This window comes from Salmo salar, chromosome 27, assembly GCF_965601325.2.
Source record: "Salmo salar chromosome 27, fSalSal1, whole genome shotgun sequence".
Lineage (NCBI taxonomy): Eukaryota > Metazoa > Chordata > Actinopteri > Salmoniformes > Salmonidae > Salmo > Salmo salar.
The window spans coordinates 5,659,404-5,678,381 of record NC_138317.1 but is presented as its reverse complement, the minus strand read 5'-3'; the positions used below and the strand labels follow the sequence as shown (position 1 = coordinate 5,678,381).

Genomic DNA, 18,978 nt, shown 5'->3' with positions numbered 1-18,978 from the left:
ATGGCCCTGGTCAAAAGTAGTGCACTATATTTTGGGAATAGGGTGTCATTTGGATCACAAACAATGGATGGGAATTCAGAGTGCTGAGAGGACTACAGCCATATAGAATACTGTGGAGACCTGGGGTCATCAGCTGTCTCACAGTTTCCTCTCCAGAGGCCATCCCAATGGATCACATGAGGGATGTGTCCCAAATGGCACCCTATTCCCTACATAGTGTACTTCTTTTGACCAGAGCCCTTTAGGCCCTTATCAAAAGTAGTACACTATAGGGAATACGATGCCATTTGGAATACAGTGCCATTTGGGATGCAACCCTGATGAACTCGCATGTTGAAAAACACACACATGAACATTTCCCCCAAAACAAAGCCCTTCAAAAAGGGGTCAATCAAAACAAAACATACCGCACTGTTTGGAAAAACAAACTGATAGGAGGCTAGACTGGACACTGGAGTCTTTTTCTTCTTCACGCTAGACCCACTGGGATAGACGAAGCATTGATGGGCCCCACAAAGGTCAAAGGTTTCTACAGGCTAAAATATTAGCTCAGTGTCAATGGAATGTGCCATCACCTCAGAGAGCAATCAGAGGTAGACAAAAGGTTACCTTTTTAAAAACACAGATAAATAATAATGTTAGTTATGTTATGCTGCATTTCCATGGTCAGGCCTTGCACCAGTGTTTGGTTCCACAGTAGTTTGTGGTCTGTTCATGCAGTGACATAATGACAGTCTTTGTACCTAGTAAACAACCAATTTGTCAACCCTGTAATAACTAACTTCACCCTAAATTCCTGTACCCCTCCCACAGTTTATATGGTAAAGCAGGCCCCCACATACAAACACTGGCCTTAAAAAGCCTGTTACGTAGGCTGATTAGAGAGCTGCACTAAGCTCAGAGAATGTAGGTCAAGACCCAGAACTGGTCATGAGAGTGGTATAAGACGGGCAAAGCTGAGAGGAATCTGATGCTATTCTACTTGGAGACAGAGCCAGACTCTGTCACAAATGGCACCGTATGCCCTATGTAGGGAATAAGATGGCATTTGGGACACAACCCCAGTTTCTGTGATGCCAACCCCCACTATGACGAATGTGAACACCTCTCCCCAATACAAAACATATTTGGTGAGTAATATAGGTAAACATCTTCACAACTGCATAGCTGCTGGCCTGATGGTCAGCTTTTTAGGATGTTACGTAGCATGACACCTTAAAAAGCTGAACATCAGGCCAGCAGCCATGTGTTGCACTCTCCTTGGTGAGGACATGCTTACAAATGAACCAACTGAGCAATCAATATCAAACATATTAAGTAACTCCAATGGGCAGTGTTCAATAGCGTGAGTAAGCTTTGTCTCATCTCCTCTTGGTAAAACATTGTCTGCGTACCAAATGGCACCCTATTCTCTATATAGTACACCATGTAGGGAATATGGTGCCATTTGGGACACAACCATTCTCAGCAGGTCCAAGTGCTGGAGACATCTTAAGCCGCCTGCATACTAGTTTCGAGTAGGCGAAGTGAATGTCTGTACGTCGCATACTCTTTAACAGACCCTGATCTGAAAAACTGCAATATTATCGTTTGTCCCTCTTGAGATGCCATAGCAACAACATAGCCAGTATACACGTCCTCAAAATAGTCTGAAGATAAATCAAGAAATCTGTAATAAATGTTGATGTTTTTGCCGAGGTCTTAGTCACACAATTTTACACATAACTACACATAATACGGTATAATGACAAAGCAAAAACAGGTTTTTATAATTTTGGGCACATTTGGGTATTATGCTACAAGCTTGTCAGACCTGTATTTGGGGAGTTTCTCCTATTCTTCTCTGCAGATCCTCTCAAGCTCTGGATGGGGAGCGTCGCTGCACAGCCATTTTCAGGCATCTCCAGAGATGTTCGATCTGGTTCAAGTCCGGGCCCTGGCTGGGCCACTAAAGGACATTCAGAGACTTGTCTCGAAGCCACTCCTGTGTTATCTTGGCTATGTGCTTAGGGTCATGGTCCTGTCGGAAGGTGAACCTTTGCCCCAGTCTGAGGTCCTGAATGCTCTGGAGCAGGTTATAATTAAGGATCTCTCTGTACTTTGCTCTGTTCATCTTTTCCCTGCCGCTGAAAAACATCCCCACAGCATGATGCTGCCACCACCATGCTTCACCATAGGGATGGTGCCAAGTTTCCTCCAGAAGTGACGCTTGGAATTCAGGCCAAAGAGTTCCATCTTGGTTTCATCAGACCAGAGAATCTTGTTTCTCATGGTCTGCGTCTCTTTAGAGGTGCCTTTTGGCAAACTCTAAGCGGGCTGTCATAGAGCCTTTTACTGAGGAGTGGCTTCTGTCTGGCCACCATAAAGACCTGATTGGTGGAGTGCTGCAGAGATGATTGTTCTTCTGGAAGGTTCTCCCATCTCCACAGAGGAACTATGGAGCGCTGTCATAGTGACCATCGGGTTCTTGGTCACCTCCCTGACCAAGGCCCTTCTCCCCCAATTGTTCAGTCATGGCTTGGTTTTTGCTCTGACATGCACTGTCAACTGTGGAACCTCATAAAGACAAGTGTGTGGCTTTCCAAATCATGTCCAATCAATTGAATTGACCACAGGTGGACTCCAATCAAGTTGATGAAACATCGCAAGGATGATCAATGGAAACAGTATGCACCCGAGCTCTATTTCAAGTCACATAGCAAAGGGTCTGAATACTTCTGTTTTTTATTTTTCATACATTTACAAAATGTTCTAAAGACCTGTTTTTCACTTTGTCATTATGGGGTATTGTGTGTAGATTGATGAGGATTTTCTTTTATTTAATCAATATTACAATAAGGCTGTAACGTAACAAAATGTGAAAGAAAGTCAAGGGATCTGAATATTTTCCGAATGAACTGTAATTGAAGAATCCCGTCCATAGGGCTACTACTAAGAGTAGTACTGTTGAACAATAACCGACGAAGGGGCGTAGACGTCGGCAACCGAACTTCGACTTGCCTCAAGAAAAAAAATGTGTGTGCTCAAATAGTCCAAAAAAACCTGCCAAACACCAAAATGAACAAAAAAGTCAAAATGTCATCATAATATATGCGCAAACTGTTTCAACTGGGAAGCATGAGACAGCCTTTAGCCCTAGTTCAAACACTGTTCCATGGCCACACCGAACAAAAAAATAAGTCACTTTCTCTTTGGAAGAGCGGGGATAGAATGTCGTCTGAAACCACGAAGTGGGTCTGGTCAGACTTAACGATAGTTCGGCAGCCTCTTCCGCTCTTTCAGCGTGGTGCGGGTGAAGCGCAGCTCTGTTTCATGCAGCGGTCCTGAGCAGTTCCAACCACTGTTGGGGAAACTGGTAATGCATATTAATATATGTTAAGTACATGCAAATAAAGGTTACCTTGCTACCACACCCACAACAGAAGCACAATCATGGCCTCGGATTCACAGGTGGACACATTAGAACAGACCCAGGGTCTGTTTCTGTGGCGGAAGAAACGCTAAAAGTCTCATGGTTAGCGTAGTTTTTGGTGCTCTTTGAAACCAGCAACTGACAGTAAAAACAACTTCCCAACACAGAGGCTGAAACATTTATAATATTCATAATCATCAACACACATTGTTTTGCAATCTCAGGAGAAAATAAAACATCTACATTGTACAGTAATATCGCTATCTCAAACTTATGGTTTATTTAAGGGATGAGGAGACTCATGATTCCTTAAGCGAGTTCTGAAATCTGAAGAAAGGTTATGTTAACCGAGAAACATTAAACTGATCATATTCAGTGTTTCAAACATTAACTATCGCGCTGCACAGGTGTGTGAAACTTATTTCTTTGCCTTTTAAGTGCTATAAACGTTAGGTTTCATTAACACAGAAGAGGTTGCAATTATGCCTGAATTCGACCCAAAACCTACCATCTGCAGTGTTGAGCGCGAGTATGAAACCAATCGGTACGTCAAGAAAAGGTCTCAACCATACCAGCCCACTCTTAATTTCTATAAAGTTTGACTTGCCATAAGTTCAGGGTCTGAACTGTGTGTTAGATCCTGCACCATTTAAGTGGCTTTGCTTCCAGAAAGTGATTTAAAAGACCTGCCACAATGTTTAGGCCAGTTTGTTTGCCCCAAAAAACTCAAATTACCCAGGTTTTTCACACCAGGCCTGTTGTTAAAAAAAAGAGTATCAGCTTCTGGCTAGGCTAGCTCTGCCAGCCTGGCATGGTATTCATCCCTTTAAATGGAGACCACAGCTAAATGTGTCTGTTTTTCTTAATATGTTTTGTAATTTTGTATATGTTTATGTATATATGCAGGGATCATCTGTAAAAGAGACCCTAGCCTCAGTATCACTTCCCTGTCAAAATAAAGGTTAAATAAAAAGAAATACAAATGTCAGGGAGGATCTCTTAAAACGTCTTCAGGATTGGTGGGTCCCCTGCAGGGCAGTTGAGCTAATGTAGGCTAATGCGATTAGCATGAGGTTGTAAGTAACAAGAACATTTCCCAGGACATCGACATATCTGATATTGGCAGAAAGCTTAAATTATTGTTAATCTAACTGCACTATCCAATTTACAGTAGCTATTACAGGGAAATAATATCATGCTATTGTTTGAGGAGAGAGCACAGTTTTGAACATGAAAAGTTATTAATAAACAAATTAGGCACATTTGGGCAGTCTTGATACAACATTTTGAACAGAAATGTTATTTTCATTGGATCATTCTAAAACTTTGCATATATACTGCTGCCATCTAGTGGCCAAAATCTAAATTGCATCTGGGCTGGAATAATATATTATGGCCTTTCTCTTGCGTTTCAATTTTAGGCGATAATTGAGAAAAGGGGACCTATCCTTAAGAGGTTGTAAGGATCTGAGACTTTTTTTCAATTTCCAGTGAAGAACTACATCATTTCACAATATTTTGTATCTGCCAGGAGTTTGCCCAAATGTGCTGAATTGGTCAATGAATACATTTTTAAGTACATAATTATAGAGAACATACAAAAATGCTATAGTTTACACACTCCCAGGAATGTCATACATGATGGATAATTAGCTTCCCTACAGAAAAGTCACTAACCTTCACACATCTAGATGGCCGGGCGGGGTAGGTCTGGGACCAGAGACAGCATGGGTTCAAACTGTAGAACCCAGTTCCTACATTTGAATCTAAAAATGGATTTTAGCAAACAAAACTATCCTACATTTCATCTCTGGGACCCTCAGAATGACAAACCAGAGCAATATTACTGAATGTAAGTACATTATTTACCTTCAGAGGCGAATGTATCAAACCAGTTTCCGTGATAAGTGTTTTGTTGTTGTGCACTCTTCAAACATGCTATATTTTTTTTATGTAATAGCTACTGTAAATTGGACACTGCAGTTAGATTAACAATAATTTAAGCTTTCTGCCCATATGAAACATGTCTATGTCCCGGAAAGTTGGCTGTTGTTTACAATGTCATTCTAGTCACATTAACGCACGTTAGCAACAACCGTCCCAGTTTAGGGACACCGATCCTGTAGAGGTGTTAAGGGTCCCTTTTCTTAAAGTTACAGTCTGCATTTCAGGAAAAACAACAAAATGGCAGCCCCACCACTTGTTTTGAGGAATGGGGTGGAGAAATGTATCCACTCTCCAATTCATGGACCGAGCTATGGATGCAAGGCCTATCCATGAGATAAAATTATAGTTTTCAAAACCATGTCTTGAAGCTATACAGTATTTGTTTACAATTATATAGTTTACAAACAATGGAGTAAACAAGCTTATACTTTGGATTCTGGGGTACGACAGTTGAACTAAGCCTATGAGACATTTATATTAAGCTATATTCTTCAAGAATCAATTATTGTATATCATTAATTTAAAAGTGCAAAAATAGATGTACCAATCCCAGATTGCCCCTTTGAGTGAGTGAGAGTGAGTGAGTGAGTGAGTGATAGAGAGATAGAGAGATCATTTATTCAGACTAAGAAGCACTGCAAGGTTCAATCTGAGACACAAACTCCCTAATGCACCCTTAAGGCTGGGTTTGGATGCCATGACGCCATTAGAAATTACAAATTGCACTCAGCATTTTGATTGAAACTATGGCTTAAACGCATAACTAGGTCTAAATCCAGACTTCTTTCTTGCGACTAACTAACAGGTCTAGGCGATAACATTAGACTTGTGTTCTGAACTTGTTCAATTAATATTACTGTAACCACCACTAAGCCAGTTGTGCTGAATGTTGAACATTTTCTGCTCTTGCACTGCACAGCCAATCGATTGCTGTGCTAGGCTAGCACGAAATCCAAAAAGGTTACACCAGGGATGGACTGATTCAAACCTAGTAGAGACTCAAGAGTCTGTCAAGAGCCGAGTGTAAACTATCATTATCAGCATTTTTAAACTGAGAGATTATAAAGAGATTAAAATGAGTTATATACTGTCAGTATCCTATAATTATCATCATTACTCAATTACTATTAATTTCAAACAGAAAAAAAATAACACAAGGGGAAAAAATTAAAATAAGCATATACTGTATCCTGCATTTCATAACATGTCTTCTTCACAGTAATCTTGAAAGTCTCATTTAGTGCAAGTGGTTGATGATCAGTGAGATAATCATAGAGTAGCAGTCGGGTGGGAGGGGGGTGCAGTGGCTAACACCTCTAGGACGTAAACAAATGCAGTATGAAGTGAGCTGCTTCATGACACACTGCAGTGCATCAAGTCAAAATGAACATTTCCATACATTATAGGGTAGATTCTTTACAAAATGTAATGGTGTCTGGTTTTATATGTTATTTGTCCTGTGTCCCAAAGGATCCTCTCCGGCTACAGGCAGGGATATCCCCAGCCAAAGGGCAGGGTCGTGGTTGGCCGGATCGTAGTGTTGTCGTGGCGATGCAGCAGCACTCTGCAGACCCCAGCGTAGCGCAGACGCACTCTGTGTGCTGCATGCAGCAGCGGTAAGCTCGCATCACTCACCCTTCGCACCAGTGCATTCAGAACACAATCACACACATATTATGAACACACACACAAAAACACACAACATGAAGCTGTCTACAACATACCAGCTCAACTACACCATCATCAATACCATCACCACCCCCGACCGAGCCCCTCCAGTCACGCTTTAACGTGTAAGCCATTCTCTCCCTTTATTCTCAACAAAACGGAGAGAGAGAGAGGGAGAGTTGGGAAGATAATTATTCCATCTATACACCAAAAGCAGCACAGATCCTTCGATCAAACTTTCTCCACAGATTCACAAGATGAGGTACTCCTCTGCAAGGGGTTGTGGGAAAATTAGGCGGTCCTGTCCTGAACATCACACTTGATAAAGAGGGAGACAGAGAGGAGAATACCTTTGAGAGAGGTGATCTCATGCTGGATAGACCTTGCGGTGTCCATGCTCTCCCTCCCACTGCTCCTTCTGTCCCAGTCCCAGTCAGGCTCTGAGGCTGCCTGCCCCTGAGTGAGCACTCCTGCTCCGTCTGGGAGGCTATGAACCTGCAAAGTCAGCCTAATGCTACACAGCACTCTGCTGGAGGAGGTGGAGGATTTCGCTCTATAGTACCAGAATTGTTGCTGCTGCTAGCTGGCTGGGCTGCGTAGCTGCTCTGTTTTGATTCTCTCTCTCTCCACCTCTCTCATTGCTCTCCCTCTCTCCCCCTCAAACTGAAAGAAATTAAGTACACCTCCCTCTTCCCCTCCTCCTCCCCTTCCTCCCTCTACCCCATTCCATCCCCTATGCTTTTAACAGACCAATCACAGCTCAGCTCAGCCATCACATCTCACAGATGTGCAGGATGGCTTCACATAGCCATCACAGATACTGTAAAGTAAAAAGGGTCTTCTGAGTGACAGACAAAGGAAGAGAGAAAGACTAAAATGAATTTGCTATACATAGGCCTATACTGTGTAGCATATATATCGGTTTGTTCTTTATCAATGGAGACTTGGTGAAGACGTGAGTAGATGAAAAATTGTCACCAATAAATCACATGGGAGCATAGATTGCAGTGTGCAGTCTCTTTTCACCCACATGGATGATGCTGTGAGTCGACAGAATCCTAATCTAGAAAACTGTGTAGTCACTCAATACTACTCTATATTTTATGCCAGTGCTGCAGAGGGGCAGGGAGCTCAGACTTACAGCAATGTAGGATGATGCAGCACCTTTTAGTGAGTGTGTTCTTACACAGCACCTTCAGAAAGTATTCCTACCCCTTAACTAGTTCCACATTTTGATGTGTTACAGCCGGAATTCAAAATTGATTAAATATATTTTTTTCTCACCCATCTACACACAATACCCCATAATGACAGCTAATTTTCCCCAACATTTTTGGCAAATTATATGAAAATTCAATGCAGAAATATCTAATTTACATAAGTATTCAAACCCCTGACTAAACCAGGTATTCCTCTAGCATTTTGACTGTGCTTAGCTCCATTTCGTTTCTTTTTTAGCCTGAAAAACTCCCCAGTCCTTGACGACGACAAGCATAGTCAAAATATGATGCAGCCATCACTATACTATTATTGCTTTGCCACATTTATTGCAGTATTACTTTAGTGTATTGATACCAACAGGATGCATGTTTTGGAAAAGTTTTATTCTGTACAGGCTTCCTTCTGTTCAAACTGTCATTTAGGTTAGTATTGTGGAGTAACTACAATGTTGTTGATCCTTCTTCAGTTTTCTCCTACCACAGCCATTAAACTCTGTAACTGCAACTTTTCAACGTCCTACTACGTTTTAGCTACTTTGCAACTTCTGAGCATGCTAGCTAACCCTTCCCCTAACCCTAACCTTTAAATGTTTTAGCTAAACCTTCCCATAACCCTAACCTTAACCCTTTAACCTAACTCCTAAACTTAACCCTAACCCTTAACCCTAACCCCTAGCCTGGCTAACGTTAGCCAGCTAGCTAACGTTAGCTACCTAGCTAGAATTTGTAACATATAATACGTGAAGCTAATTCTTAACATTGTACGTTTAGCAAATTCGTAACATATAATACAAATTGTAATTCGTAACACATCATACAAAATGGGTGATGGACATCCACAAATTAATATATACTATACAAAACGGAACATATCATACTAAATGGACTGTGTCGGATTTATGTACAGAATAATACGAAATGTTCTGAGACCAGGTTGGGCCCAATCTCCACAGGGTGTCACAGCATCTAAAGGCTTGTTTGGGGGATGAGACCAATAAGACAAAATTCCTGAGAGGACCATAAATGCCCTTTGCACAGGGTAATTCAGAGTTTACCCTGTACAGATACAAGTAACCACAGAGATAATACATCCATTTAGATACAGTAGCTTCAGAGTCCGCTTTAGTGGACACGTTTAGCATACCAGCTAATCTGCGTTAATACCAATTGTTACGCTTTACTACAACAAAACCTGGTTGGAAATTAGACTGTTGACACTTTCTTGGCAACGACATACTGTAGGCACCAATGCTGAGATTTCATCAGGCACGAAGTATGTGTTCATTAATGTATCATCACTAGTTATAAGGGGGAGTCAATGGGTGTGTCTGAAATGGGCCCTGGACAATGGTAGTGCACTTTATAGGGAAAAGGGTGCCATCTCAGACTCAAACAAACACAAGTGCACGCTGACAATCCCCCAGCCAGAACAACACAGCTGTTTAGGGACTGTTTGATTTGGCTGTCGATTATTGATACAATGTCTGTTGGTGTGTGCGAGTACCTGTGCTGTGTGTTTTGGGCTTTCGTGCCCTTGTGGATTGCGCAGATGATTGCGGGTCTCGTCCCATGGGTTGTCTGCGTGTGTATTTATTCCAGGTACTCCTCACCCTTTTGTTTGGGTTTCAACCCTGTGTGTTGTATACATGTTTGTTTGGTCTTCGTCCCCGTGCCCTTACACGGCACGCCGTAATTTGGGGCGTATTAAAAAACCCTATTACGCATTCCTGCGTAAGTGTACCAACCATCTATCTTTATTCACACATAGCCAGACTAGTTGGCCATTAATTGCATGAACATCAAAACAGGATTCACTTGTAAGAGAATAATATAATTAAATGGATCACGGAAAGTTACACGAGATTTGTTTGATCACCAGCCAGAGCAAGATGCAGAGAACAGATGCTAGGCAAATTAATAACAGTCCCAAATATTTTTCAGTCAGAGAAAAACATTTTAGAAGCAAATAAAGAAAAAATATATATATATTTGTTGTGGCATGATATCAGTGAGGACAACTGTGCTTTGATCAAATATTATTTCTGACCTAGATGGATGTAGCAGTGGACAAAGCAATTGCAGATTTGGACATGAACAATGAACAATTCTAATATTGGGGATATTGACTGTGCCACAAATGCTAAAAAGCTAGCACTTGGAGAAAGTGTCCAGGTAAAAAAAACTAAAGCATGGATGCTGTAATTACTGGGAAACCAATATGTAATTTTGTCATTTGGGTGAACTATCCATTTAACCTTCTTCATACTCAATGAAAGATAAGTAGGAAGATTCGCAACGGAATTACTATATTTGACAGCTACTGCCATTTCTAGTAAAAAAAACAACCCAAACCCCGCATTTCTCTTTCTAGCTCACTTCGGCATGCTTTGGACTTGACATGACACACCTGGGTAAGAATCTTATTTTCTCCTCTCACAAAACCCTGTTGAATTCAGCACTCTCTGCTGGTCCACTTTTTCATACACTTATCTCTCATCCTGTCCTCTTGTCCAAACGAGCCAGGAGAGAGGCTAGTAGTTGTAAAGGACAGTGAGAAAATGGCAAATATGGTACACCTCCAAATGCGTACATTTGTGTGGAAGGTGATGTGTGGCATAATGACTATGCAGCTTTCTTCGCCAATCCCTGTGCTAAATCCTGCACTACAACAACCTTAACATTCAGACAAGGCATCAAGGGCATCTCTTCCAATCAATATATAACCAATGAATGGCTGTCAAGCTGAAGTTATGGCATGGATCGTGTTCCAACTTCTAACAATCTGCAGAGATGGGGGGAGTAAAGGGGGTGGGGGTTGATATTTGAGTGTACTATCAAATCAAATGTATTTATATAGCCCTTCTTACATCAGCTGATATCTCAAACCCAGCCTAAAACCCCAAACAGCAAGTAATGCATGTGTAGAAGCACGGATAGGGGTGGGGAGTAGGGAATTGAGAATCTGGGAGGAGTGAAATAAAGAATTGACTGAGCGAGGGGGTTATGGAGAGAGGGATGAGGAGGGGGGAAAGATAAGGGAAGATGGGAGAAACTCTACTACAGTGACAGCGGTCCATCTGAGGGACACAGTGGTTGCACAGTCCAGTCAGGCAAGGCAACGCCCCAAAGCTCCAGCCAACAACATTCCAACCCAGTGAGATCACAGAGGGCTGTAAATCTTGCCCTAATGTGCCATCTCTATTAGCACTGCCCACAGCACAGCCATGGGATGCGCCCCAAGTGGCACCCTATTCCCTACATTGTGCATTACTTTTGACAAGATCCCTATGGACCCTGGTCGAAAGTAGTGTACTATAACGGGGATTGGGTGCTATTTGGGATGCAGAGGGACATAGGGGACTGAAAGGATTCAGTGTCATCCATGTCACAAACAACACCACAGAGTGGCTCTGTTGGTCCCTCATAAGAACCAAAGAGTGAGTGGGTGGGTGCAGGAAAGCCATAAAAACCAGCTAATCAACATAATCATTCCGACATCTATCTATCTATCTATCTATCTATCTATCTATCTATCTATCTATCTATCCCTCCACACAAGAGGGGAAATAGAGTACAATTGATAAATACCAGTTTGATCCTTTAGCAGTGACATTGGAGAGGAGATATAGCATCAGGGAAACACAAACAGAAAGCAGCAATAACTTGGCTATCAAGTATTTTCGCCCGTTTCACCCACTCAAATATTACGCCCTTATTTTACAAGTCATCAAATTCGGGTTCTGGCACAACACCAACAATCCCTCACTGTCCAGGGATGTCTATCTGAAAGCCTCAGTGGTGGGATTTGAACCCAGACTGCCATGGGTTGGTATGTATTACGAGACAAAGGCACTAAGCCTCTGAGCCATTCTCGCATAATAGCAAAAGTCCACACTATGGAAGAGCATGCATGTATGTATGAATTGCAGGTTCCAGTCTTGACTCCATCACTTTCACTTACATAAATATTATAACATACAGTATAATAATGTAACATATGCCATTTAAGCAGGTTACTTTTATCCAAAGCAACTTAGAGTAATGCATGCATACATTCTTTACATCTGGGTGATTGCGAGAATCGTACCCACTATAATGGCATTGCAAGCGCCATGCTCTACCAACTGAGTTACAGACGGCCACCACGTAGACAAGTATACACTTCAGGAAAAAGTATAAAGTATTGGGATGCATAGCCAGCCGGGAGCTCCAACCCTCCAAGAGCCCAAACATAGACACATATTTGGTTCTACTCTACTATACTGTGCTCTAGTGTATTTGTATTTATTATGGACCAAGGCAGCAGCTACTCTTCCTGGGGTCCGGAAAAATTAAAGCAGTTATACAATTTTAAAAACATTACAATACATTCATAAAAGATTTACCAACACACTAAGTGTGTGCCCTCAGGCCCATACTCCACTACACAAAATCCATGTGTACGTGTGTGTATAGTGCGTATGTTATCATGTGTGTGTATGTGTGTCTGCATCTATGTTTGTGTTGCTCCACAGTCCCCGCTGTTCCATAAGTTGTATTTTTATCAGTTTTTTAAAATCTGATTCTACTGCTTGCATCAGTTACCTGATGTGGAATAGAGTTCCATGTAGTCATGGCTCTATGTAGTACTGTGCACCTCCCATAGTCTGTTCTGGACTTGGGGACTGTGAAGAGAACTCTGATGGCATGTCTCATGAGGTATGCATGGGTGTCTGAGCTGTGTACAAGTCATTTAAACAGACAGCTCGGTGCTTTCAACATGTCAATACCTCTCACAATACCTCTCACAAGTGTACTGTACTATACTGTATGGCACTATACTATACTCTATGGAACAGTGGAGGCTCTTCCTCAGAGGAAGGGGAGGACCATCCTCTTCAGTGAATTTCATAAATATTAAAATTGTAAAACATTTTAAAAGTGATCATTTTTAGATAAAACTATACTAAATATAATCATATGTCACCAAACAATTGATTAAAACACATTATTTTGAAAAGAAGGTCTACAGTAGCCTCAACAGCACTCTGTAGGGTAGCACCATGGTGTAGCCGGAGGACAGCTAGCTTCCGTCCTCCTCTGGCTACATTGACTTAAATAGAAAACCTAGAAAGCTCTTGGTTCTCACCCCCTTCCATAGACTTACACAGTAATTATGACAACTTCTGGAGGATGTCCTCCAGCCTATCAAAGCTCTTGCAGCATGAACTGACATGTTGTCCACACAATCAAAGGATCAGATAACTAATTTACTACTGAAAGCATAAGCTACAGCTAGCTGTCACTGCAGTGTATAATATGTGGTGAGTAGCTGACTCAAAGAGAAAGACAATAGTTGAACAGTTTTTAACAAATGTATTTATTACAAAATGAAGGAGAAGCAAGAGAGAAGGAATACAACATGGCTGCTATGAAAGTGAACTGTGTTTATGCATGATCAGGAGTGTATTCATTCCGCCGATTCTGTTGAAAAACATTTCTTAAACGGAAGCAAACAGAACAAAACGGGGATAAACATATCGGAATTTGTCCAATAGAGACGCTAATTTGCAACTGTTGGACTGATGATTGGACCCTACATCAGTTCGATGCAGGCAAGAGTGTGCAAGGCAGTATTGAATGTCACTGTCTGTCAACTCAAATTTGTCTCTCAACCTGTGTACACCTATGTTGTAAACTTTCATTCATAGGCTAGGTTGTAGCAACCTCATTATGGGTATAGGGGAAATGTAAGTATCATGTAGTAGCCTAAACCTATCACTGTTACATTGAACTAGTTGAATGGAATATGAAAGAGTCATCCAATATGCTGTAATATAAATAAGGCCATGCTCATGAAAAAAAATCGTCCTCCCTCATCTTAAAAGGCGCTGACTGCCACGAAACTGTATGGATCTGTACTATACTATACTGCACTGAACTATACTCTATCATACTTTATTGTATTTCAGTAACATTTTCAAATACCTTGGAGATAATAAGCTATCTCTGCACTAAACTAAAACTGAGGCAATTATTTTTGGGCCCAGAACTAAATTGTGTATGTGCTCTGAAATCAGTGGGGGTGAGGTGCTGACTACTAAAGCCTCTGTTAGCTACCTGGGATGCATCCTTGATGGATGCTTGGGAGGTGTGAGCATGGCCACTAAAGTGCTAGGGAAGATTCATGCCAAGACTAAGTTTTTGTCCAGAAAGTCCAAACTGCTTGAGAAGGACTCTGCCCTCATTCAATGCCATTTTGACTATGCTAGCACTTCCTGGTTTGCGGGCGTATCTAAGCTTCTGAAGGGGAAGCTCCAGATAGCCCAGAATAAGCTGACCAGGGTTGTATTGAAGGTGAGTCCCATACTCACACAGGAGCTGCTTTCAGGAACTCAACTGGCTGCTTGTTGAGCCTAGGGTGTCCCAGATTAGACTGGGTTTGGTTTACAGGAGTATTTATGGTTCTACGCCCAGATATCTAACCGATTACTTTCCCCATGTTAGGGATGCAAACAAACACAGCACCAGATCAGGCACTAATGTGTGCTTATACAGGTTCAGGAGTAATGCTGGGAAAGGTACTTTCTTGTATAGTGGAGCCTCAGAGTGGAATGTGTTGACTCTGCCCATAAAAACAACGTCCTCTCTGGGCATCTTTAAAAATAAAAAATAAAAAACTGTTTGATGTCTTCTGTGCCCATTTCAATGTACCTTACGATGCAACTGCAATGATGAGATAGATTTTCTTCTTTGTTTTTATGTTTTATTATCTCCCTGTCATCCTGTGTGCAACCGTGTTGGATCTTGCCTAGCCATTTTGTCTCAAGAGGACCACAATGGAAATAAGTCCCAGACTTTATTGCATGTTATCCTCGATGATTTATCTCATGGCTTTTCATGTTTTATTTGTGCTTTAAATTAAAAAAAAATATATGGCCGAATGAATAAACTAAAACTAAACTACACTCTACTCGAGTTTACTATACTAGATCTTGTTTTTCCCCATTTAAACTGGTCTTGGTCTGGTCATGGTCTCAATACCCTGGTCCATGGTCTAGGTATAAGAAAGTCTGGGTCTGGTCATGGTCTCAATACCCTGGTCCATGGTCTAGGTATAAGAAAGTCTGGGTCTGGTCATGGTCTCAATACCCTGGTCCATGGTCTAGGTATAAGAAAGTCTGGGTCTGGTCATGGTCTCAATACCCTGGTCCATGGTCTAGGTATAAGAAAGTCTGGGTCTGGTCATGGTCTCAATACCCTGGTCCATGGTCTAGGTATAAGAAAGTCTTGGTCTGGGTCTGGATCTAAAGGATTCCAGTCTTCATCTCTGGTACTCGCACCACTTTTATACTTTTTAATCCATGTGGGAAGTGGACAAGTGCACACTTCAGGAAACATTGTAGAGTATTGAGATGCATGGCCAGCAGGGGGTTTCATTCCCTCCCAGAGCAGCTTGAATTGTCAGGCCCAACCTTTCTCAACTTAATTGGCTCACAGCAACCATGACGTTTCAGACAAACTGTCACACACTGATCTGTTTCACCTGTCTTTGTTATTGTCTCCACCCGCCTCCAGGTGTCGCCCATCGTCAACATTACACCCCTGTGTATTTACAGGATATTAACCTCTGCCTACCCTGAGCCTGCCTGCCGTCCGGTATCTTTGCCCCACCTCTGGTTTTCTGACCCCTGCCTGCCTTGACCTGTCTATTGCCAATAGACATTAAACCATTGTTAATTCAATGTTGTCTGCATCTGGGTCTTACCTTCGACCTGATATCAACTTAATTTATATTGCATATCAAGATCTTGGTCTATAGATGCTGTACACCAAGTTGCTGAAAAATTTGTTTAATGGTGTCTGATGGGATGTTGAAGAATTTACACAATTTTCAAAGCTGCGGATGATCCATCACTGTGAGGTCATCGGTCCAAATTTGTTCCTCGGGTAGAGAGGAACCTCTGTAACAAATTCCGAAACTCTAGGTCAAAGGAGGAGGCGGGGCTGACCTTTTCATGTCAAATGTTGTTTATAGCGCCACTATGTGTAACCAGATGTATTCGTGCACCAACTTACACCATCCCACTTTGTTTGATCTCTGTAGGTCTTACCATTTAATAACTATAGCTCTCCAAAGATTGGATAATAATAATAATAACAATAATAATAATAATAGGGTTCCAGCCAATGTTCCCTCGGAACTGCCACGCAGAAGAAATATCAGCCCGTGCAGAGAAGCACGAGATTGAACTTCACTCAACTTTCTAGTTTTCCGTCTTAGTTAACACTATCAACGTTTCTCTTTACTGTGGGAATTGTGATTGAATCAATGCAATATTAGCCACTTTCAATGCAACATACCGTAACAAAAGAAAGTCTGCAAGATATTTTGTTGTAAGCAGAACTCATCGGAGTAGGATTCTACTGCATTGACACGCACGACTCAGCCTGTACTCTACACAGACTTGTGCAGCATAACTAATCAGAGCTGCAGTAGGCCTATATGCAAATATCCATATGTGGCAATGGTTTCTTTGCCCTTCTATTTAAACTGGACTGTGTTTACAGCATGGCGGCTGGTAGCCTAGTGGTTAGAGCATTGGACTAATAACTGAAAAGTTGCAAGATCGAATCCCTGAGCTGACAAGGTAAAAATCTGTCATTCTGCCCCTGAACAAGGCACTGTTCCTAGGCCGTCATTGAAAATAAGAATTTGTTCTTAACTGACTTGCCTAGTTAAATAAAGGTAAAATAAAAATGAGAGGTCATGAGTAGATACGCTTGTTTTGAAATTTAGCCAGAGATGCATGTAGCCAGGTGTGCACATTTGTTCATATCCTTTGCTAGTTAGTGAGTTATTATCCCAGTTATAGATAATTTGTAGTCAGCAATAGCGGAGTGATTGCTTCCTACAAGAGCAAAAAACGTATACATTTCTAGATATCTTTGAAAAGGGAGTCAGGTTAAGAGCTTTTTTTTGTCTTAAAGGCGCAATGTCTTTTGAGACAAGCTTGAATAAGCTAAGTAGCCAATAGGCAGAGGGTAGCATAATTTGTCTAATTCTTTTGTAATAATGGTATGGGAATAATAATGCATTTCATTTTGTAAAGTGGTTTCTTGCATCAAACTACAACATTTTCAGTCACCTCCTTGTCTGAAGGAAAGGTGGATAAACAGGTTAATGTCAAGCCCTGAATGTTTTTTTTTTTAATCAAGAGTCTCATGGAATGTAGGCCTACATTTAACAACACATATTGGCTGCTACTGTACTGTAGGCTGAATGATAGAACAGCTATTTCCATGTTAAAATGTTATGGGATGCATTTTCTCCATATTTTTGTATGTAAGGCCACTCTGGTAGGCCTACACTATGATCAAATAGCCACAGTAGCCTACTTGACCACTGTCTGAAACTGTAAGTTAAAGCGGGTACAGCCTCAGTGTTCACTGATGACAGGCAGTAAACATCATGTACCAACTGAAAGGACATTCCCATCATACAACACAAGATTAAGCAGGGTATCAGAACATCAGTCAAGTGCATCAGATATCATCAGAATAGACACCAAGTTCCATATCAAAACCATGTTTCAAATACTGTTGTGATTAACCTGACCAAACTTCCTGGAAGTGATATGTCATAACTTATAAGTGTTTTCATTGAGGATGCTGTTTCCATGAAACTGTTCAAGTCCATTCTTCCCATCTGAACACACAGGGGGTTGTAGGACCTCATATACACCCTTGTACTGGGGTGTGGTTTGCCCCAGTCCACACACTCATCAGTTCCAGAATGAGAGCTTGGACCAGGACCAGCACACTCCCACACTGACGGGGGCGACTGGGTTAGTTCAGGCTGTTTGGCTCAGATGTAGAATGTGATGTCTGATCTTGGCTGTGGTCTAAAGAGGCCAGATAATGTCTGGAGTGCCATCTAAACTTAGCAAAGATATATCAAATTCCAAGTGCAGTTGTTGCTCATTATCACTCCACTGCACACACTCACAAATCAATACAAACCCATACATCACTGACGGAGACTCTTGAAATGTATCCCCAATACAAAGACACTGAATGTGAGGGGAAATGTCCTTTTGAACAATATTACAGGACAATATTACACGAATCAAGGACTAAAGATGTTTTCCCGAATCCATGCAATAGCTTCAACTTGACTGTCATTCATTGATTATATATCGATTGGAAGAGATGTCTTGTCTGAATCATTCTAAGGCTGTTCCTCTTGTAGTGCATGATTTAGCACAGGGATTGGTGAGAAATGCTACAGAGTCATTATGCCATACATCACTTTCCACACAAATGTACAGGTGGAATTTCTGTAGCTCAGACAAAGCTCCACTAGGGGCTGTTCAAGGGCCACCCCGAGGTAGATGTTATAGGGTGGAGATTGGGAACAACACTTATCTGTGTGAGATGGACCTACTGACAAAGGCCATAGAAGAGGAGAGGTTGGGACCGGGGATGTTTTGTTTCTGATTGTTTGATTTATTAATTACTAATGTCCAAAGTAATTACCAATATTATAGCGTTCATTTATGTTGTAAGTCTTTGACAGGTTTCCAATATTATTAAAATCAACTGGTGAAAATGTGTTTTGGCACCCTCGTTCACCTTGACATAAACAAGATCAGACATTTCTGTTTATCTTATAAGCTGTTGAATTAACTGGCCAGCAGGATGGAGTGACAGTGGAGGGTGTATGTATAGCTTATAGGTGTTTGGGCACTA

At 41.5% G+C, this 18,978-nt stretch overlaps 1 protein-coding gene across 5 annotated transcripts in view; it reads right to left on the bottom strand.

Moving 5' to 3' along the window:
* pleca (plectin a) overlaps positions 1–18,978 on the bottom strand; it is a 183,447-nt gene that overhangs the window by 137,214 nt on the left and 27,255 nt on the right. For 2 of the 5 annotated variants that reach the window (XM_014177020.3, XM_014177024.3), the window contains exon 1: positions 7,378–7,677. The exons of the other annotated variants lie outside the window; for them this stretch is intronic. In XM_014177020.3, the coding sequence (XP_014032495.1) occupies positions 7,378–7,423 (46 nt within the window). In that variant the 5' untranslated portion in view covers positions 7,424–7,677. Of the gene's footprint in view, positions 1–7,377; positions 7,678–18,978 lie in introns of those variants that run through there. 5 annotated transcript variants of the gene reach the window in all.